At 57.4% G+C, this 16,020-nt stretch overlaps 2 protein-coding genes across 3 annotated transcripts; one reads left to right on the forward strand and one right to left on the reverse strand.

The window, feature by feature from the left end:
- Nucleotides 1-1,144: 1,144 nt before the first annotated feature.
- On the forward strand, nt 1,145-10,372 carry RRP36 (ribosomal RNA processing 36). Of its 2 annotated transcripts, XM_061367126.1 has the most exons (11): nt 1,384-1,578; nt 2,073-2,478; nt 2,590-2,695; nt 2,802-3,042; nt 3,253-3,362; nt 6,952-7,090; nt 8,465-8,531; nt 9,336-9,440; nt 9,557-9,631; nt 9,739-9,856; nt 10,094-10,372. In XM_061367126.1, exons 1-11 carry the CDS (start codon nt 1,478-1,480, stop codon nt 10,231-10,233), a joined length of 1,608 nt encoding a protein of 535 aa, XP_061223110.1. In that variant the 5' UTR covers nt 1,384-1,477; the 3' UTR covers nt 10,234-10,372. The 2 variants fall into 2 exon arrangements, with proteins under 2 accessions (XP_061223111.1, XP_061223110.1); XM_061367127.1 differs by having other exon boundaries at nt 1,145-1,578; nt 2,073-2,695.
- A 2,925-nt stretch (nt 10,373-13,297) lies between these two features.
- LOC133219652 (transmembrane protein 121-like) lies at nt 13,298-15,810 on the reverse strand. Its single transcript, XM_061367101.1, has 2 exons — nt 15,729-15,810; nt 13,298-14,959 (listed from the first exon to the last, which is right to left on the reverse strand). Exon 2 carries the CDS (start codon nt 14,482-14,484, stop codon nt 13,495-13,497), a length of 990 nt encoding a protein of 329 aa, XP_061223085.1. The 5' UTR covers nt 14,485-14,959; nt 15,729-15,810; the 3' UTR covers nt 13,298-13,494.
- Between the last annotated feature and the right edge of the window lie 210 nt (nt 15,811-16,020).

Genomic DNA, 16,020 nt, shown 5'->3' on the forward strand with positions numbered 1-16,020 from the left:
CCTGCTGCTCTGTGCATCCTGGCAGGCAAAGGGGGAGAGGTGGGACCGGGTGCTTTCCCACACAGCTGCTGTGAGCCTTGGGGGGCAGGAGGGAAGCTGGGTCCCCCCCAGCATCCTGCCCCAGGGAGGGCGGTGGGCACAGAGGGCTGTGCTGAGCCCCTTCCCGTGGCAGTGTCTGCAGGGACAAGGAGCTGTGGCAGCGCTCAGGGTGTTCCCTGGGCTGTCAAGTCACCGTGCAGCTGCGAGGAGGCGGTGGCTGTGCGCCAGGAACCGGTGGCAGAGGGCCCAGGCCATGTCCCCTGCTCTGAGGGTGGCAGGGAGCCAGGGGCAGGAGCTGCTCCTCCAGCAGCACAGGGTGGCAGAGGGCTCTGCAGGCTGTGGCAGGGGGCCAGGGCGGGCGCAATGGAGCAGCCTGGGGTGGCACGAGAGCAGTGAAAGCCCCATGGCAAGAGAACAGACGCAGCACGAGTGTGACAAGAGCTTGTTCTTCATGCACTGGCAGCACCTTGCCGTAGGGGATGACAAGCAGCAAGGGCAGGGCTGGGGCCCTGAATGGAGCTGGGGTGTGCTGACAGCACACGGGTTACCTGTGAGGGCTGGGTGGGCATCTCCCATGCGTTATGCACCAGCTCCCCAGCTACCTGTGCCGCAGGCTTTATCTCAGTGCTGGAGGCTTTTTGGCCTTCCTCAGCACTGAAGCACCAAGCTTGCTGTCCTTGTAGGGTGCCAGGCACTGGAAACACCCATGGAGCAGGCAGCATGGCACTGAGCACAGGGGCTCTGTCAGTGAATGGCTGTCACTGGGGAGAATCACAATCCTGGGACGCTGAATGGAGGCAGCAGGCTCAGCGCCCCATGGCAGCTGCCTCTAGGGGTGACAGCCTTCAGTGGGGAGGAGGCTGCTCTGTGAAGAAAGGATGGGGCTCACCAGGCTCCCAGGCATCACTTCAAGGAGGGTTGTGGCCCTGTCCCCCCTCTGCCAGGAGCCTGCTGCAGACCTTGGCCGTGGATGCTGCTCACTGGTGCCTGGTGCGTTTCCTTGTATCAGCTCCCTGTGGCAGCACCAGCTCAGCCATCAGTGGTGCTGGAGAGCTGCTGCTGGACCAGCCACAAAGCCCTCAGCTTCCCATGGACCTTCTGCTGCGCTGGCAAGAGCAGTGGGGCAGGAGCTGGGCGGATGTGTGCCCCGCAGGGAGATCCCTGCTACCTTCATCAGCACCCCCTCCTGAGAGGCCAGGTTTGCTTTAAAGACCCTGGCTTCCTTTTATTGCTTCCCCTCTCAGATTGCAGCGCCTGCCAGGGCTATTTTTAGCGTCCTGCCTTCTAAAAATAGCCCCGGGCTGTTTGGGTTGCGTCAGGAGAGGTAACCCTGCACACCGCGGGAGGGTACAAAAGGAGGCCGGCAGGGAGCAGCAGGGTCAGCAGGTTCAGACGCAGCCAGAGGCGAAGGAGGGAGCAGCATCCCAGTGCCAGCAGCATGACCATCTTCTGCAGCCACTGCCACAGGCCGCTGCAGGCGGAGATGAGCTGCCTGCCCAGGAGGGGCAAGGAGGTGCCCAGGGCCTCCAAGCCATTCAGGTGAGCTCCCTCCCTCCCACTGGGCTGAGGTGAGGTCTCCGAGCTGGGGAGAGCACAAACCAGCTTCTGCAGTGTCCTGGCACCAGCCTGGGACAGCAGGGTTGCTGCTGGTGCATGGGGAGGCAGCGTGGGGGTTTGGAGGGGCAGAGGGATTCCAGATGTGAAGGCAGATGTGATGGGCTCGCATTCTGGCACTGGATGCAGTTTCCATCCTTGGTGGGAGGTCTCTGGGGAGAGCCCAAGCACCCCCAAAACACATGTCATTGTCTAACCTGGCCCACAGCAAGAGGGGCACCAGCAACGGTGTCCCCCTGCATAGCTATGGGGGGCAGGCTGCTCCCATTGCACCGAAGCAGCCGCCAAGAGTTTGCTATCCCAGAAACAGCTGCCATGGGCAGCGAGCATCTCCATTGACATCCCTGAGCTCACATTTCACCCCATGGCCGCAGCCAGGGAATGCTGTCCCTCTCCCTGCCCAACGGTTGGCTTCGCAGGTCAACCAAGAGTGCCTCCAAGGCTCGGCGGGACCAGATCAACATGGAGCTGCAGGCACTGCGCTCCCTACTGCCCATCTCTGCACGGGAGAAGGAGCGGCTCTCCTACCTCCACACCATGGCCCTGGTGTGCCTCCAGCTGCGGGGGGCTCAGCTTTTCCCCCCAGGTACCCACAGCACCGCCGCACCCCACATGAGCTTGGCTCTGCGTGGGGCACTGCTCCTGCCCCACCACGGCAGCGCTTCACCCTGTGATCCATCCCCTGCAGACTGCGCTGCTCCTGCGGGACCAGCCCTCGGCACGGAGCTGCTCTCCCTGCTCCCGGGGTTCCTGCTGGTGCTCTCGGCCAATGGCAAGCTGGTCTACGTCTCCGAGAACGTGGCCCAGGTCCTGGGCCTCTCCATGGTAAGGCCTGCCCACTGTGGTCACTGTCCCCACGTACCTGTCCTGGTGCCTTTCCCGTGTGCCTGTGGCTCCAGCGGGCTGCCTGGCTCACCGCAGCCCCTCTGTTGTCAGGTGGAGCTGCTTGCCCATGGGGACACGGTCTTTGACATCCTGGACCAGCAAGGCCACGAGGACGTGCGCAAGAAGCTCCTCCTTGCCCAGGAGGAGCCAGGCAGGGGTAAGGGAGGCCTCGGCTGGCATCTCACAGATGCTGCTGCCCCGCTCCAGCCCTTCAGGACTGCCAGGGCCAGCGAGGGAGCCCTGCCCGGTTTGTTTCCCTGCAGAAGTCACGTTCGTGTGTGAGATGCGCACCTCCAAGGCCTTTCAACAGCAGCACGGGGGGAACCGGGCCGTGGTGGTACGCGGGCGCTTCACAGCCCTGCGCTGGCCGCCCTCCCGCTCCGCCACAGCCTTCCTGGCCCTCTGCAGCCCGGTGAGGCAGCTGCCTGCGGACGCTGGCTCCCAGGAGGACCTGTTCCAGAGCACACACAGCCTCGACATGACATTTACCAATGCCACGGAGAGGTGAGGCTGCTCACACCACAGCCATAGCTCCACGTTTCCCTTTGGCAGCCCTGTGGGTGCAAGGCTCTCTCATACTGCCCAAGCCTCTTGCCTCCCTTTGCATCGCTGTAGCCCCATTGTTTTGCTCTCTCCTCCCATCTTGCCACAGCTGCTCCTTGCTGAGACGGTGCAGACCCTGCTCTCAGTCCCCCTTCCCCTTGTCTTCCCCAGTGTCATCTACCACCTAGGCTACCACAGGGAGGAACTGATGGGTCAGTCGTGGTACAGCCTCCTGCACCCCGAGGATGCTGACCTGGCAGCCTCCCAGCACAGGGCTGTGGGTGAGTGTCAGGCCTGGGAACATGTGTATTTTCCTGTGGCTACACCGGAACCATGGCTGTCCAGGACAACAGAAACAGAGGGGACCTAGTCCTGCATGCTGTCGCTTCCTCCTCTAAAAATGGTGAACTAGAGAATCACTCACATGCCCCATACACTGCCTATAAGGTCACACGTAGCTTTCAAGCTTGGGAACACAGGCGCCCTGATTTGCCACAGTGCAGAGAGGAGGGACAAGCCTGCTTGAGCCTCAGCTAAAAAGGGAGAGCAGGACTAGCACAGACCTGGCTCCCCCACCTGTGGCTTCTGTGGCGTTAGGGCCACAGCAGCGGCTGACTGCAGTCCCCACCACGCACCCGCGGGGTCCCCGGCAGCACTGCCCCTGGCCGCCGTGCCTGGCTCAGGCTCAGGCTAACGCAGTTCCTCCTCCGCAGCGCTCGGGGCCGGCGAAGCAGCAGACACCGCCGTGCTGCGCGTCCTGCGCAGGGACCGCACCTGGGCCTGGCTCCACGTGTCAGCGCGGCGGGACGGCGGGGGCCGCTCCATCACTTGCACCTCCCGCTGCCTCAGGTGAGGGCCCGAGCGGGAGGAGGGCAGCGCGGGGCCGTGCCCCCGGGCCGCTTCTCACCCCTGCCGTGTCCGCTGCAGGGAGGAGGAGGCGGCCTACCTGCGGGCCCGGCAGCACCGCCACACGCCCCGTTCCACGGCCCCGCCGCCTGCCGCCGCCCCGCCGTGCCGGGAGCTCAGCCTGCTGGCCGCTCAGCTCCGCGCCCTGGCCGACAGCCTCTCGCCGCCCGCCGCCGCTGCGGACTGGCCCTGGCTCCAACCCGAACCGGAGGCCGAGGCCTGGCCCTGGGCTCCACAGGCCGCCGCGCCAGCCTGTCTCCTAGGCAACGGGCCGGAGGGGGCGTGGCCCCCAGACGCGCACGCGCAGTACGCGCCCTGCCTCCGCCAATAAACGCCTTTCCCCACCCGCGTGACTCCGTGTTACTTCCGCACCGCCACTTCCGCTTCCGTGTGTGGCTTCCGCTCTCACCGGGGATGCGGCGGCCGCGGCCCGGCAGGCGCGGAGGCGCCGCTGAGGAGGAGCAGCAGCACCAGCAGCAGCATGAGCCGCTCGCGGGGCTGGAGGCGGCGGACAGCGACAGCGACGACAGCAGCGACGGCGGCGAGGGCCCTCTGGGGGAGGAGGAGGAGGAGGCGGCGGGGGCCTGCGGGACAGGTGAGGGCTGCCTCGCTCCGGCGGTCCCAGCCCCGGACGTGCCGTCACCCCTCAGGCCGCTGAGCACGATGGGGCGGGTTCGGTCTTGGCATTGCCCCGAAGCAGCGGGTCTCCCTGCGTGGTCGCTCTGTCCGACCCGTGCGGTGTAAAGAGAATGGACAACGGCTTGGTCCCGTTCCCCCATGGCAGCTCCTTCACCCCGGTGCCGCTTAGCGTGTTTTGGGGGATTTTTGTCCAATCCGGATGAGGGCACAGATGACACCGAGCTGATCTGCGGGAGGAGTCTGGACCGGCGGGATCGATGGGCTGTGGCCAATAGTGTGAGGTTCAACCAGGCTCAGTGACGGGTCACACCAGTCCCATGCAGCGCTCCAGGCTTGGGAAGAGTGGCTGGAAAGCTGCTCATGGAAAAGGACCTGGGGGTGCAGCTGGAGGTTGTTTTCCCTTGTCCTCTCCCTTGTTCCTTGGGAGCAGAGCCCAGCCACCTCCTGGCTCCATCCTCCTTTCAGGCAGTTGTAGACAGCAATAAGGTGCCCCCTGAGCCTTCTTTTCTCCAGACTAAACCCCCCCAGTTCCCTCAGCCATTCCCCATCACACTTGTGCTCCAGACCCTTTACTAGATTGGATATAAGTAAGAAGTTTTTTCCTGTTAGGGTGGTGAAGCACTGGAATGGGTTGCCCAGGGAAGTTGTGAATGCTCCACCCCTGGCAGTGTTAAAGGCCGGGTTGAATGGAGTCTTGGGTGATATAGTTTAGTGTGAGGTATCCCTGCCCATGGCAAGGGGGCTTGGAACTTGATGATCTTAACGTTCTTTCCAGCCCAAACCATTCTATGATTGCTCTCCTCTGGACCTGCTCCAACACAATGTCTGTCTTGCAGTGAGGGGCCCAGAACCAAACACAGGATTCAAGGTGCGGCTTCACCAGTGCCCAGCACAACAGGTGGATGATGACTGCCCTGGCCCTGCTGCCACACTGGTGCTGATACAGGCCAGGATGCTGTTGGCTGCTTCTTGGCTCATGTTCAGCTCCATCAGTCAACACCTGCAGGTCCTTTTCCTCCAGGCAGCTTTCCAGCCAGTCTGCCCCAAGCCTGGAGCATTTCTCTGACATCTTGTAACCTGTGCTATTTAAGGGTATCATTTTGTAATTGCAGCCAAATGGAGTATTGTAGTGAAAGTGACCACGTCTTGTCTGTCTCCGTGGAATGTCAGAATAACTTCCACATCATTCTGCCTTCCCCCTAATGCTTTCTTTGTCCCTTTTGACTGTCCTTGCTCAGAGTCTTTCATTTGTCTGTGTGGCGATGCTTTGAGTATCCAGTGATACTCAGATATTGCCTTCTATAGTGATTAATTGCTCTGTACCCCAGTATCTTGTATAATTAGTGTGGATTTGAACAGCAGCACAGTGGCACATGCTTTTGTCTAAGTCGTAGAGTCATTTGTTTTCTGGATAGACTGTGTTCCCTTAACCCTTCCCAGAGGACTGATGGGCTTTGACAGAGCAGGGTTCCTGGGTGCTCAGAGAAAGGAAAAAGAAAACACTGCTTGAGGCAGCACATTGATATCCTCAGTACATTTACTGGATGCTGTGAGTAGATTGTGAAGCAGAAAGTCTTGGTGATTGCCAAGATGAGAGTGACTGGGAGGATGAGTCCATGCTCTGACCTTATGTTGATTCCTGAATTTGACAGCAGATGCAGGCAGAAGACACAGTAAGCTGTGTCATGGGGCAGCGCACTGGGTTTGCATGGCAAGGGTTCGGTAGCAGGGGTGGCTTCTGTGAGAAGATGCCAGAAGCTTCCCTCATGTCCCATTAGTTCAGCCTTGGTCAAGGGCTTTAGCAATGGCTGTGGCACCTCTGTGAATAGCATTAGAGGGCAGGAGCAGCTCTGCTCTGGAGCCAGGCTGAGAGAGCTGGGCTGGGTCAGCCTGGAGAAGAGAAGGCTCCAGGGAGACTTTAGAGCAGCTTCCAATGCCTAAAGGGGCCAACAAGAAATCTGGAGAGGGGCTTCTGACACGGGCCTGTAGGGACAGGACAAGGGGGAATGGCTTTAACCTGACAGAGGGGAGATTGAGATGAGACATTAGGAAGAAATTCTTCCCTGTGAGGGTGCTGAGGCCCTGGCACAGGGTGCCCAGAGAAGCTGTGTCTGCCCCATCCCTGGCAGTGTTCAAGGCCAGGTTGGACACAGGGGCTTGGAGCAGCCTGGTCTAGTGGAAGGTGTCCCTGCCCATGGCAGGGGGTTGGAACTGGATGAGCTTTAAGGTCCCTTCCAACACAAACTAGTCTGGGATTCTATGAATTAGGGGGTGGGAAGTGCTTGGAAAGCTGTTCAGTTCAGGTATCTCCTCACTTTCTTCCAGATCTCTCTCACATGTCTTTTGAGGAACTGCTGCAAATGCAGAATGACTCAAGAACAAGTGTGTGCAAGCAAGTGACCAGTGGGAAGAAAACTGCCAAACCTACCAAAGCTACAGTGAAGCAGCAGCAAGGCAAAAAGGGGTAAAGAGGTGGCTCTGTCACCAGAAAACTGCCTGTGTATTCTCTGTACAAGTTATACTGGGAGCTCTTTGCTGTGTTTCCATTGCCTTGGAGCTGCTGTAGCTGTCCTTTAATGTGCTACATGATAATGTGCTTCACTATAGTGTTTCATTTGGGAATGCTCTATTGCTGTTTCAGAGCTCTTAATATCCTGTCCTGTTCAAATCCCCCACCTGTTACTTGATAGCTAAATCAGCACTCAATTCATTTGCACCCTCTGTGTTAAGGCTCTTTTAACCCATGCATGCTATGCTTGTCTCTGAAGCTGTATAATAGTGCTTTACTTATGTTCCTTGGGCCCTATGTTGTTTTCTAACCCCCTTCCAGCCCATCGTCGTTTTCTGCCTGGATCCTGCTGGCTGGGGAGTTGTAGGGACAGTGACTTGTTCTGGAATTTCATTCCTCCTGTTGCTTGTCTGTGTTGACACCTCCCCACTCCCCCAGCATTCATCATCACAGACTGTTCCCTGTGTTCAACACCACAAAAACTATCACATCTAGATCTTTTCACAGTGTTCCACAGGCCCTCACTGGTAACAGCTGTAATACCATTACCCTTTGTATGCTCTACTTAGCTGGTTTTCAGTCCTTAGGGTTGTAGCTAAGTGATTTGAATAGTTTTCCTCTGTTACACTGGCATTCCCTAACCTATTGATGAATCTCTATTGATGAATGTTTCTTTTGCTGCAAACAGTTGATTACAGTAATAGTTCTGCTCTGTCTTTTACCCAGGTCTTGGGGGCTTTGAGTAGTGCAACATCTTCACATAGTGTCTCTCTTTCTGCCACACAGTTTGCATAATCCTGCTTTTATTTAATTCCCCTAATCCGTTAAGTGGTGCATTGCTGTATATCTCACATGCTGTTTCTCTCACAGTTTTGTTCTGGAAGTGAGCTGCTTAGAAAAAGAGCTTCAGGGAAATGCCCTGGAACTGAGCTGGCTTCAGCTTTGGCCTCTCTCTAGCTCTCAGATCAGTGCAGAAATTCCCAACTCTGTTCTCACTTTACAGTGTATTAGTCAGGAGTGGATGAGTTGGTAGGCCAGGAATAGAAGAGGGTTGGTGCATGATGAATGAAAATATGGAGAGGGAGAGGAATAATCATGTGGCCCATTTACTGATGGGGTGGTGGTACAGATCAGTTCTAGATCATGTGGTTGTAGTAGCCTTGACCAAGGCACCTGCCTCTCTGTAGGTACAGTGAGCACTGAGTGGAGAGTCTGCTGCTCTGGCATTGTGCACTAATACTGTCGTGAGGGTCTGGCTGACCTCCTGACGCGTTACCTGCGCCTCATTCTGTCCTCTGCTGCTCCTAAGTACACTTCTCTCTTTTTCAGGCCATTGGAGATGTCTGCCAAGAAGCCTGTACCTTTTCTGCGCCAGGTCGTCTCTGTCAGAAAGAAGGTGAGTGCTCCTCTGCCCAGCTGGGGAGCTGACTTCCCTCAGTGATGCTGATAGATGACACGGGCTGTTTCTGGAGGGTGAGGGCTTGGGGAGCACAGGTAGTGCTGGTGTTTCTCTGAGTGTAGGAGCAGCTGCTCTCTGTATAACCTGCTGCCCTGCAGGATGTACAACTAGAGGAGTAACTCAAATGTTTGAGCCCCAAGTGCATCTAGAAGATGTAAGGACTGCCACCAGTGACAGTTGCACTGAAAGCTGTGGTCATTGTTCACTACTAATCACCCTGGAAGTTCAAATGTCCACCTGGTTTCTAATCTGAGTCTAACATTGATTTATCATTGCTGGATTATCTTAATACATGAATTTCCACAGTCAGAGAGCTCTTTTTGTGTGTCTTTTTTGTATGACCTGACCCAGGTAATCTGTGAAAACCTAGATAGGTTTGAATTCCCAAATCCATCACCTTGACAACACACGTTCAGCCAGCTCTTAGTCTGGGAGTTGCAGGTATTTGGAGGCAGCACAGCACTTCAGTTGCTGTTCTTTGAATTGGCTGCTCCTGGGTGGTAGACTTGCATATGGAAATGCCAGTTGCTTGCCAGGCTGGATGCAGGTGTGATTGCCTTGGTGAGGGACTGCTGTCCCATTACTGGACTCTGTCTTTGCCAACTGCACATGTTTTCAGTGGTGGTGCATGATATTGCTAGTACAGAAAGAGACAAGGTCTGATCCATGGAAGGACAGTAAGCAGGCTGTTAATAGGATTATCTTGGCCACAGGTCTTACCTTTGCCTTCCCTGCCTTCAGGTCCACAGAGACCCTCGATTTGATGACCTCTCTGGAGAGTATAAGCCTGAAATATTTATGAAGACTTACAGCTTCCTGGAGAGTATCAAGAAGCAGGAGAAAGAGGTGATGCTGTGTGCCTGTCCTTGGCCAGAAGAGCCTTGCTTTGGCAAGGGCGGCTTCTGCCTTTCGCAGTGGAGGTGGCAGCAGGCAGTGATCCAGCTTTCTGCTCTCTTCTTCAGATGATTCAGAAGCAGCTGAAAAAATGCCGGAACGTGGAGCAGAAGGAGAAACTCCAGCAGCTCCTGAACCGCATGGTGAGTTCAGTGCAGCATCTCCTCTCCTGTGAGACAGTGCGCTAGAGGAGAGGGTGTGTGACCTGAGGTCTGCTGAGATGCTGACATAGGTCATCCTTTCTGTGCAGACACAGCAAGAACAGGCACTGCAAAAGCAGCAGAAATTGAGGGAGAGGGAGCTGTCTTGGAAGAGACAACAGAGGGAATTGGCCAAGCAGGGAAAGAAGCCCTTCTTCCTAAAGAAATGTAAGTACTCGGCATGAACATGCTGCAAGAACACCTAGTACTGCTGACAGGAATTCCAGCACTGGAACTGGGCTGACCATAATATCCCATGGAGCTGTGGAGAGATTGTTCTAGTGCTGGTTCTCAAGCGACAAGCCAGGCCTGGAGCCAGGGAGGGAGAGGTGAGGAAGGGCTGGTCTGTAGAGGTGATCCAGGCTTCATTTTGAAGTGTTAAACCTTGCTCCCTCTTCTTTACAGCTGAGATGAAGAAACTGGAGCTAGCTGATAAGTATGCAGAGTTGAAGAGGAGTGGGAAGCTGGAAAGCTTCCTGAACAAGAAGAGGAAGAGGAATGCCATCAAAGACAAGCGCCGCCTGCCCTCGCAGAAGAGCTTGTGACTGCTGGACAGACATGCTCTTGTCTGGCACTGGGACTCACTCTGCCTGGGCCAGGCCCTCTTCCTGGTATCCGTCTGTCACTGTACAGTGCTGATGTAGGGCAGCAGAGTCTGAACTAAAGAAAATAGTGCTTTTTGTAGCTGAAATGTCCTCCTTGCTGTGGTTTACACCACACCTGGGTGGTGACAAGTCTGTCATGCAGGTGCAGTTGTCACTGAAAGCTCTCCCTGTCCATGCACCTGCCCATCTCTTCCTGTAGCTGTGAGAGCACAAGCCCTACCCTGCATTGCTGCCTCTACTCCAGGTGTTACTGTTCACCACCTGAGGTGGGAATAGGAAGCCTCTTGGGCAGAGAGGCTCTGGTTCAGAGCAGGTTGGCCAGGGCTTTTCAGTTGGCTCTGGGAAAATCCAAGGACAGATGCTACCACCTCTCTTGGCCTCTGCTCCACTGCTTTGGGTTCTCAAGATGCAAACTCCTTTTAGTCCTGATCTAGGAAACCTGCCTGGTTTTAGTCCCTACATATTGTCTTGTTCTCAGGGGAGTGCCTGTCCCCATCGTTTCTTGTCATAGGTCTGGGGCTTGAGTGGGAAAGGGGTCTGTTAGGTCTCCCCAAAGCCTCCTCTTCCTGAGTGTGAATAAACCCTGTTGTTCCCTCAGCTTTTCCTTGCAGTGCTCCTGCCTCTGACAACTTTCACATCCTCAAATGGAGCCAGCCCAGAGGACCAGCATCTATCTTCTGGGGGAGCAGCCTGGATGCAGTGTCTGGATGTAGTCTCACAAGTGCAGTGTATGAAATAAAACACCTCTGTTTGCCTTTATTCCTGGCAGCAGTGCCAGTATAGACAAAAGTGAACCTCTGGGAGTGAATACCTCTCTCTCCATCATTACATTTGAGCACCAGCTCTCTTGTTTCTCCTCACTCATTGTCCCCATCTCCTGTAGCTGTGCTGACAAGGAGGTGTGGATGTGACGCAGACGAGCTGACAGGTCAGTGCATGTGCTGGGTGAGTGCCTCAGCTCCGCAGGGCGCAGTTCCCCTGGGCACAGCTGTGCTGTGGGGAGCCTGGAGAAGGGCCTTGTGATGAGCAAGAGATGGAATGATGAGCAATTCCGTCACACCCACCCAAGGGTGCTGCTAAGCATCTGCATTTCCTGTGGGTGCAGCAAGATCTGCTCTGATGATGGGTTTTGGTGCGACTTGGGCAAGGCAAGAGAAATAGGACATACCAGCTTGGCTAGAGACCACATGGGGATCCTCAGCTGCCTTTAACCTCTGTGTGGCTTACTGCTTTGTGCTGTGCCTGGCTCCTGCTTCCTCTTCTTGCCTCAGGATGGCATGAGCCTGCAGCATCCTTATGCTTTCAGAGGAGAGTTTGGTGGCAGCACCAAGCCCAAGGCTATCCTGACTCTTGTGGCATTGATCTGGTTTCTGCTCTCATGTTTTAATCCAAAGGTGAACAAACCTCCACCTGTACTTCAGTGCAAGAAGGGAAGAAGAAGGGAGCGTGGACAGGCTGGAGGTGGCTCACCCCTGTGTCACAGCTGAGGGACCATGTGGGAGCAGCATTCCTGAGTCCGTGTGTACCCATCCCTGCAGATAGGTCCTGCCCAGTTGGGAACAGACCTAGTGCACCCCCAAAACAGCGCCCTGCCTTCTCCTCTGGAGCCAAATGCCTCTGTCCTGCAAGGAGGGCAGTCTCACTGGGCTGTCACCCACTTCTGTTCAGCACATTAGTGGTGAGGAGTGAGCCCACAGGCCTGTCTCTGCCTGCCAGCTCCTGGGCCCATAACCTGCAGCAGGGGAAGCCCTGGGGCATTGCCCAGCTCAATCAGTGCTGTGGTGGCACTGGGGCAGGTGGCAGCGGGTCCAGACAAGGGAATGGAGCTGGTGCAGGGCCTGGAGCACAAGTGTGATGGGGAATGACTGAGGGACCTGGGGGGTTCAGTCTGGAGAAGAGAAGGCTCAGGGGGGACCTTATTGCTCTCTACAACTGCCTGAAAGGAGGATGGAGCCAGGAGGGGCTGGGCTCTGCTCCCAAGGAACAAGGGATGGGACAAGAGGAAACAGCCTCAAGCTGCACCAAGGGAGGTTTAGACTGGATATTGGGAACAATTCCTTCCCCAAAGGGCAGTCAGGCATTGGAACAGGCTGCCCAGGGCAGTGCTGGAGTCACTGTCGTTGGAAGTGTTCACAAACCGTGTAGTTACACAGTGCCATGGGTTAGTGGTGGCCTTGGCAGTGCTGGGGAATGGTTGGACCCGATGATCTTTAAGGGCTTTTCCGACTCAGCTGATTCTGTGCTTCTAACATCTCCAGAGTGATTTCTACAGTGAGGAAAGCTGCTCTTCCCTGTGGCCTCCCAGCATAAGGAGTCAGTTGGGTTGTTATACTCATTTCTAATGCTGTCTTGGCCATGTGTCTCTTACCAGCCTACCCTGCTGTCCCCCCAGGTGGAATGTGGGGACTTGCTTTGGGGGTTCCTGGGGAAAGCAGCCATTGGGCATGGTTGGCATCACTACTGTAACCGCATCTGATTGCACAGGCAGTAATGGCTGATAAAGCTTCTACCCCTACCCCCCAGTGACACCCTCAAATCCCACCAGACTCACAAGCTGCTGGCCAAGAGGAATGGCTTCAGAGCCAGGTGCCTGGGATGCTCCCCCCAGGTCACTGAATAGGGCCCCATTCCCCAGATGTGCTCTGGAGCTGGCCATGCCATCACCTGAGGGACAGGCACCCACAGGAGCCAGGGGACCTGCCTGCCAGCCAGCAGGGACACACAGGACAAGGCTGCAGGGCTCAGGTCTTTTATTGCAAAGAGGGAGATACAAAAAGGGACAGTCCTCCCTCAGGGCCCCCCAGGCCTGTAGCTGGCTGAGGAGTGATGGGCAGGGGGAGGCCCAGGCCATGCTCCCCCAGCACAGGGAGCAGGCTGTCCCCAAGCACTGAGTTAGGGACCACAACAGCAGTGCCCCTGCGCAGCCCCCAGTCTGAGCCCTGCTTGGCCAGAGGGCATGGGGAGCAGGCAAATTGGGCCTCATCCTCCTCCATTCCGCTGCCCCATTTATCTCAGTGGGGTGCTGAGGTCCTGAGCTGCTGTGGGGGCCTCTCGCCATGCGACCCCTGAGGACCAGAGCAGCTTTGCCCAGGGAGGCAGGGAGGGAGCGGGGCCACTGCCCTCTGTCCATGTGGGAAGCTCAGTGGCCGGCCTCAGGCCTGCAGGTACGGCAGTGTCCAGGCTGTGGTCCCTGCTGGCTTGTCACGTGTTGTCCTGGGCCAGCTCTTCAGGGCAGGCAGGCTGGTCCCGTGCCTTGTGCAGCCCCGGGGAGGGCTGGGCCTGGGAGCTGTGCTGCGGGGCCTGCTCCAGCCCTGGGGGCACGTGCTGCTGGTGCCGCTGGTACTGCACGAAGGTGCAGACCTTCAGGGCGATGGCCAGCAAGTTCTTGCCCATGAAGATGCTGGAGACACGGGCATCCCTGAAGAAAAGCATGTTGCTGCCTCGGATGAAGATGGTGGTGATGTTGACAGTGAGCATGCTCAGCATGGGGTACAGCATCATCCGATGAGGCACGATGCCAATCCCTTGCATGCTGATTTCGCAGAGGGACACGCAAGGGAGGACCAGGAGCAAGATGTAGCAGTAGAAGAACATGATGCCCTCAGCCCAGAGCGGCAGCCCCTTCTTCTGGGGCTCCCACAGGTTAGCCTGGATGTCCAGCACGTCCAGCATGTCCACAATGACCCAGAAGAGGCGGTTGCGGAGATCTTCCTTCTTCTTGAATGTCCTGACGTACTCCATGTGCTCTGTGGCGGCCAACAACATGTAGAGGGCTGGGATGCAGATGGAGAGCAGCAAGGTCAGTGCTTTGCGGGCTATGAGATCCAGGCTTTTCCGGTCAGCTTTATAGTTCTGGTACACAAAGTAGACTTTGATCTCCAGAACGAAGACATACAGGAACCAGAGGATCATGGCATAGCCTCTCTTGGCTGTCTTTACCTCTGCCCCAACCCAGATGGCCACGTAGCGGAGCACCAGCAGGAAGCACACATCACCCACTGCCACCATGACACAGATGCTCAGCTTCCTGGAGCCCTGGCTCTGCTCCACCAGGTAGGCATCCATGAGGACAAGGCTGGTCATGATGAGCACTGTGGAGAGGCAGATGTGGGGCTTGCTGACAGGCGGTGGGGGAACCATCCTGCACAGAGGAACAGGCAGGGCCATCAGGGAGTTGTTGGCATTCCCCATCACCACTCTTGGGGCCACCTCTCCCAAACAGCTGTAGATGGCTGAAAGGAGGTGGGGAGCATCACAGACTCTTCTCCCATGCTATGTGCCTGGTTTGTTCCGAAGCCACAGACTCCCAGATGAAATGCTTCCATGACTCCCGGCCCAGCCATCCTGGTGGCACATGCTGACTAAACTGCAGCTCCCAGGCTGCACATGAAGATACGGTGGGGCAGGCGACACTGCCTCTTCAGTAGCTCATCACGCTGTTCAGTCTCTGCCACTGCAAAGGGAACATGCCTTATTGCCCATGGGATTTCCCAGACAGTGGCACTGGTTATGTTCTTTCCCTCTCCCCCCTCAGGCACACAGGATTCTATCTATGCTTTTAAACCAAGCAGGTCTTTAAGTGCTATGATCCAGGAGCACTCCCTCTCTAGTCTCCTTTATTTTCCCACGCAGCATGAGGCGAAGGGTTATTTTTAGCCTGGCTGTTCTGTGGGATGAAAGGGAAGAAATTGGTCCAACACCTTCGCTTTCCTTCAGCCTCACACTCCCCAAGAGCTCTGCTTACAGCTCTTTACCCATGCCCAGACAAACTGAAAGCAAGGAAAAGCAGCTCCGGGCCTAAGGAGCTCTGCAACAGGCCCTCAGTTTCAACCACGATGTTCCACTTTCCCAGGCTGGGGCAGAGCAGAACACAGTCCCCAAAAGCACCCTGCCTGCCCCCAGTGGCATCGGCTGCCTCCGGTGGTGTTGGCAACCGCGGTGGCTGATGGCCACCCTTGCGAACCGGTGCTCCTGATGCGGACACCAGCAGCACTGGCTGGGCACCAGCGACCTGAGCTCCTCCTTGTTGGCCAAAGCAGCAGGGTCCCTGCACAGCCGTGCATCCCCAGCAGCAGCACCCTGGCACGCCACGGCAGGCAGCGGAGCCCAAAGCCTGTCACATGCAGGTGCCTCTAACGGGGAGGAGATCCGGGGCTAGCACAGGGGATGTGGCACATCTGGAGCGTGCCGCACATCGGGCTTCCTCCTGCGTTCCATCCATGGCCTCCCCAAGCCCTACCCGACCATCGGAGCCCGGTGCGGGGCCGCGCCGCCCCCGCCGCGGGATGCAGCCGCGGCCCTGACTGCCCGCAGCCCACCCGCTCCGGCCGAGCCCAGCCGGGCCCGGTGCCGGGAGGAGCGGGCAGGCCCTGCCCGAGGAAAGGCCCCGTTGCGGCTCGCAGCCCCCCCACCGCCCCCGCGCGGGCCGCGCTTACCTCGGGCGGTTCCCGTGGCCCCGGGCCCGGCGCTCCCCGGCGGCGGCTCTGCTGCGGCGGCGCTCGGCCCCTCCCGGCGAGCGGGCGAACGGGCGGGGACTGCGGCGGCCTCCGCCTCACCGGAGCGCCGGCACCGCCCGCTCCACTCCGGCCCTCCTGCCAGCCTCCTTCGGCCGCCCCGGCCCCATCGGCTTCATCCAACCTGCACGGCCCCTCCGCCCGACCTCACCCGGAGCTCCCTAGGCCAGGGAGTAACTTATACTGGATACTGGGAACAATTCCTTCCCCAGAG

Source organism: Neopsephotus bourkii, unplaced genomic scaffold (genome assembly GCF_033783945.1).
Source record: "Neopsephotus bourkii isolate Nb327-2 ecotype Australia unplaced genomic scaffold, CSIRO-AGI_Nbou_v1 NB_1373, whole genome shotgun sequence".
Lineage (NCBI taxonomy): Eukaryota > Metazoa > Chordata > Aves > Psittaciformes > Psittacidae > Neopsephotus > Neopsephotus bourkii.

Bases quoted from the DNA above. Each gene is read 5' to 3' on its own strand.
- RRP36 (XM_061367127.1), top strand. From the start codon at position 1,478: ATGACCATCTTCTGCAGCCACTGCCACAGGCCGCTGCAGGCGGAGATG. The intron at 1,579-2,072 runs GTGAGCTCCCTC...TTGGCTTCGCAG, and splicing joins AGGGCCTCCAAGCCATTCAG to GTCAACCAAGAGTGCCTCCA. The intron at 3,363-6,951 runs GTGAGTGTCAGG...ACTTTCTTCCAG, and splicing joins CTCCCAGCACAGGGCTGTGG to ATCTCTCTCACATGTCTTTT.
- LOC133219652 (XM_061367101.1), bottom strand. From the start codon at position 14,484: ATGGGGAATGCCAACAACTCCCTGATGGCCCTGCCTGTTCCTCTGTGC.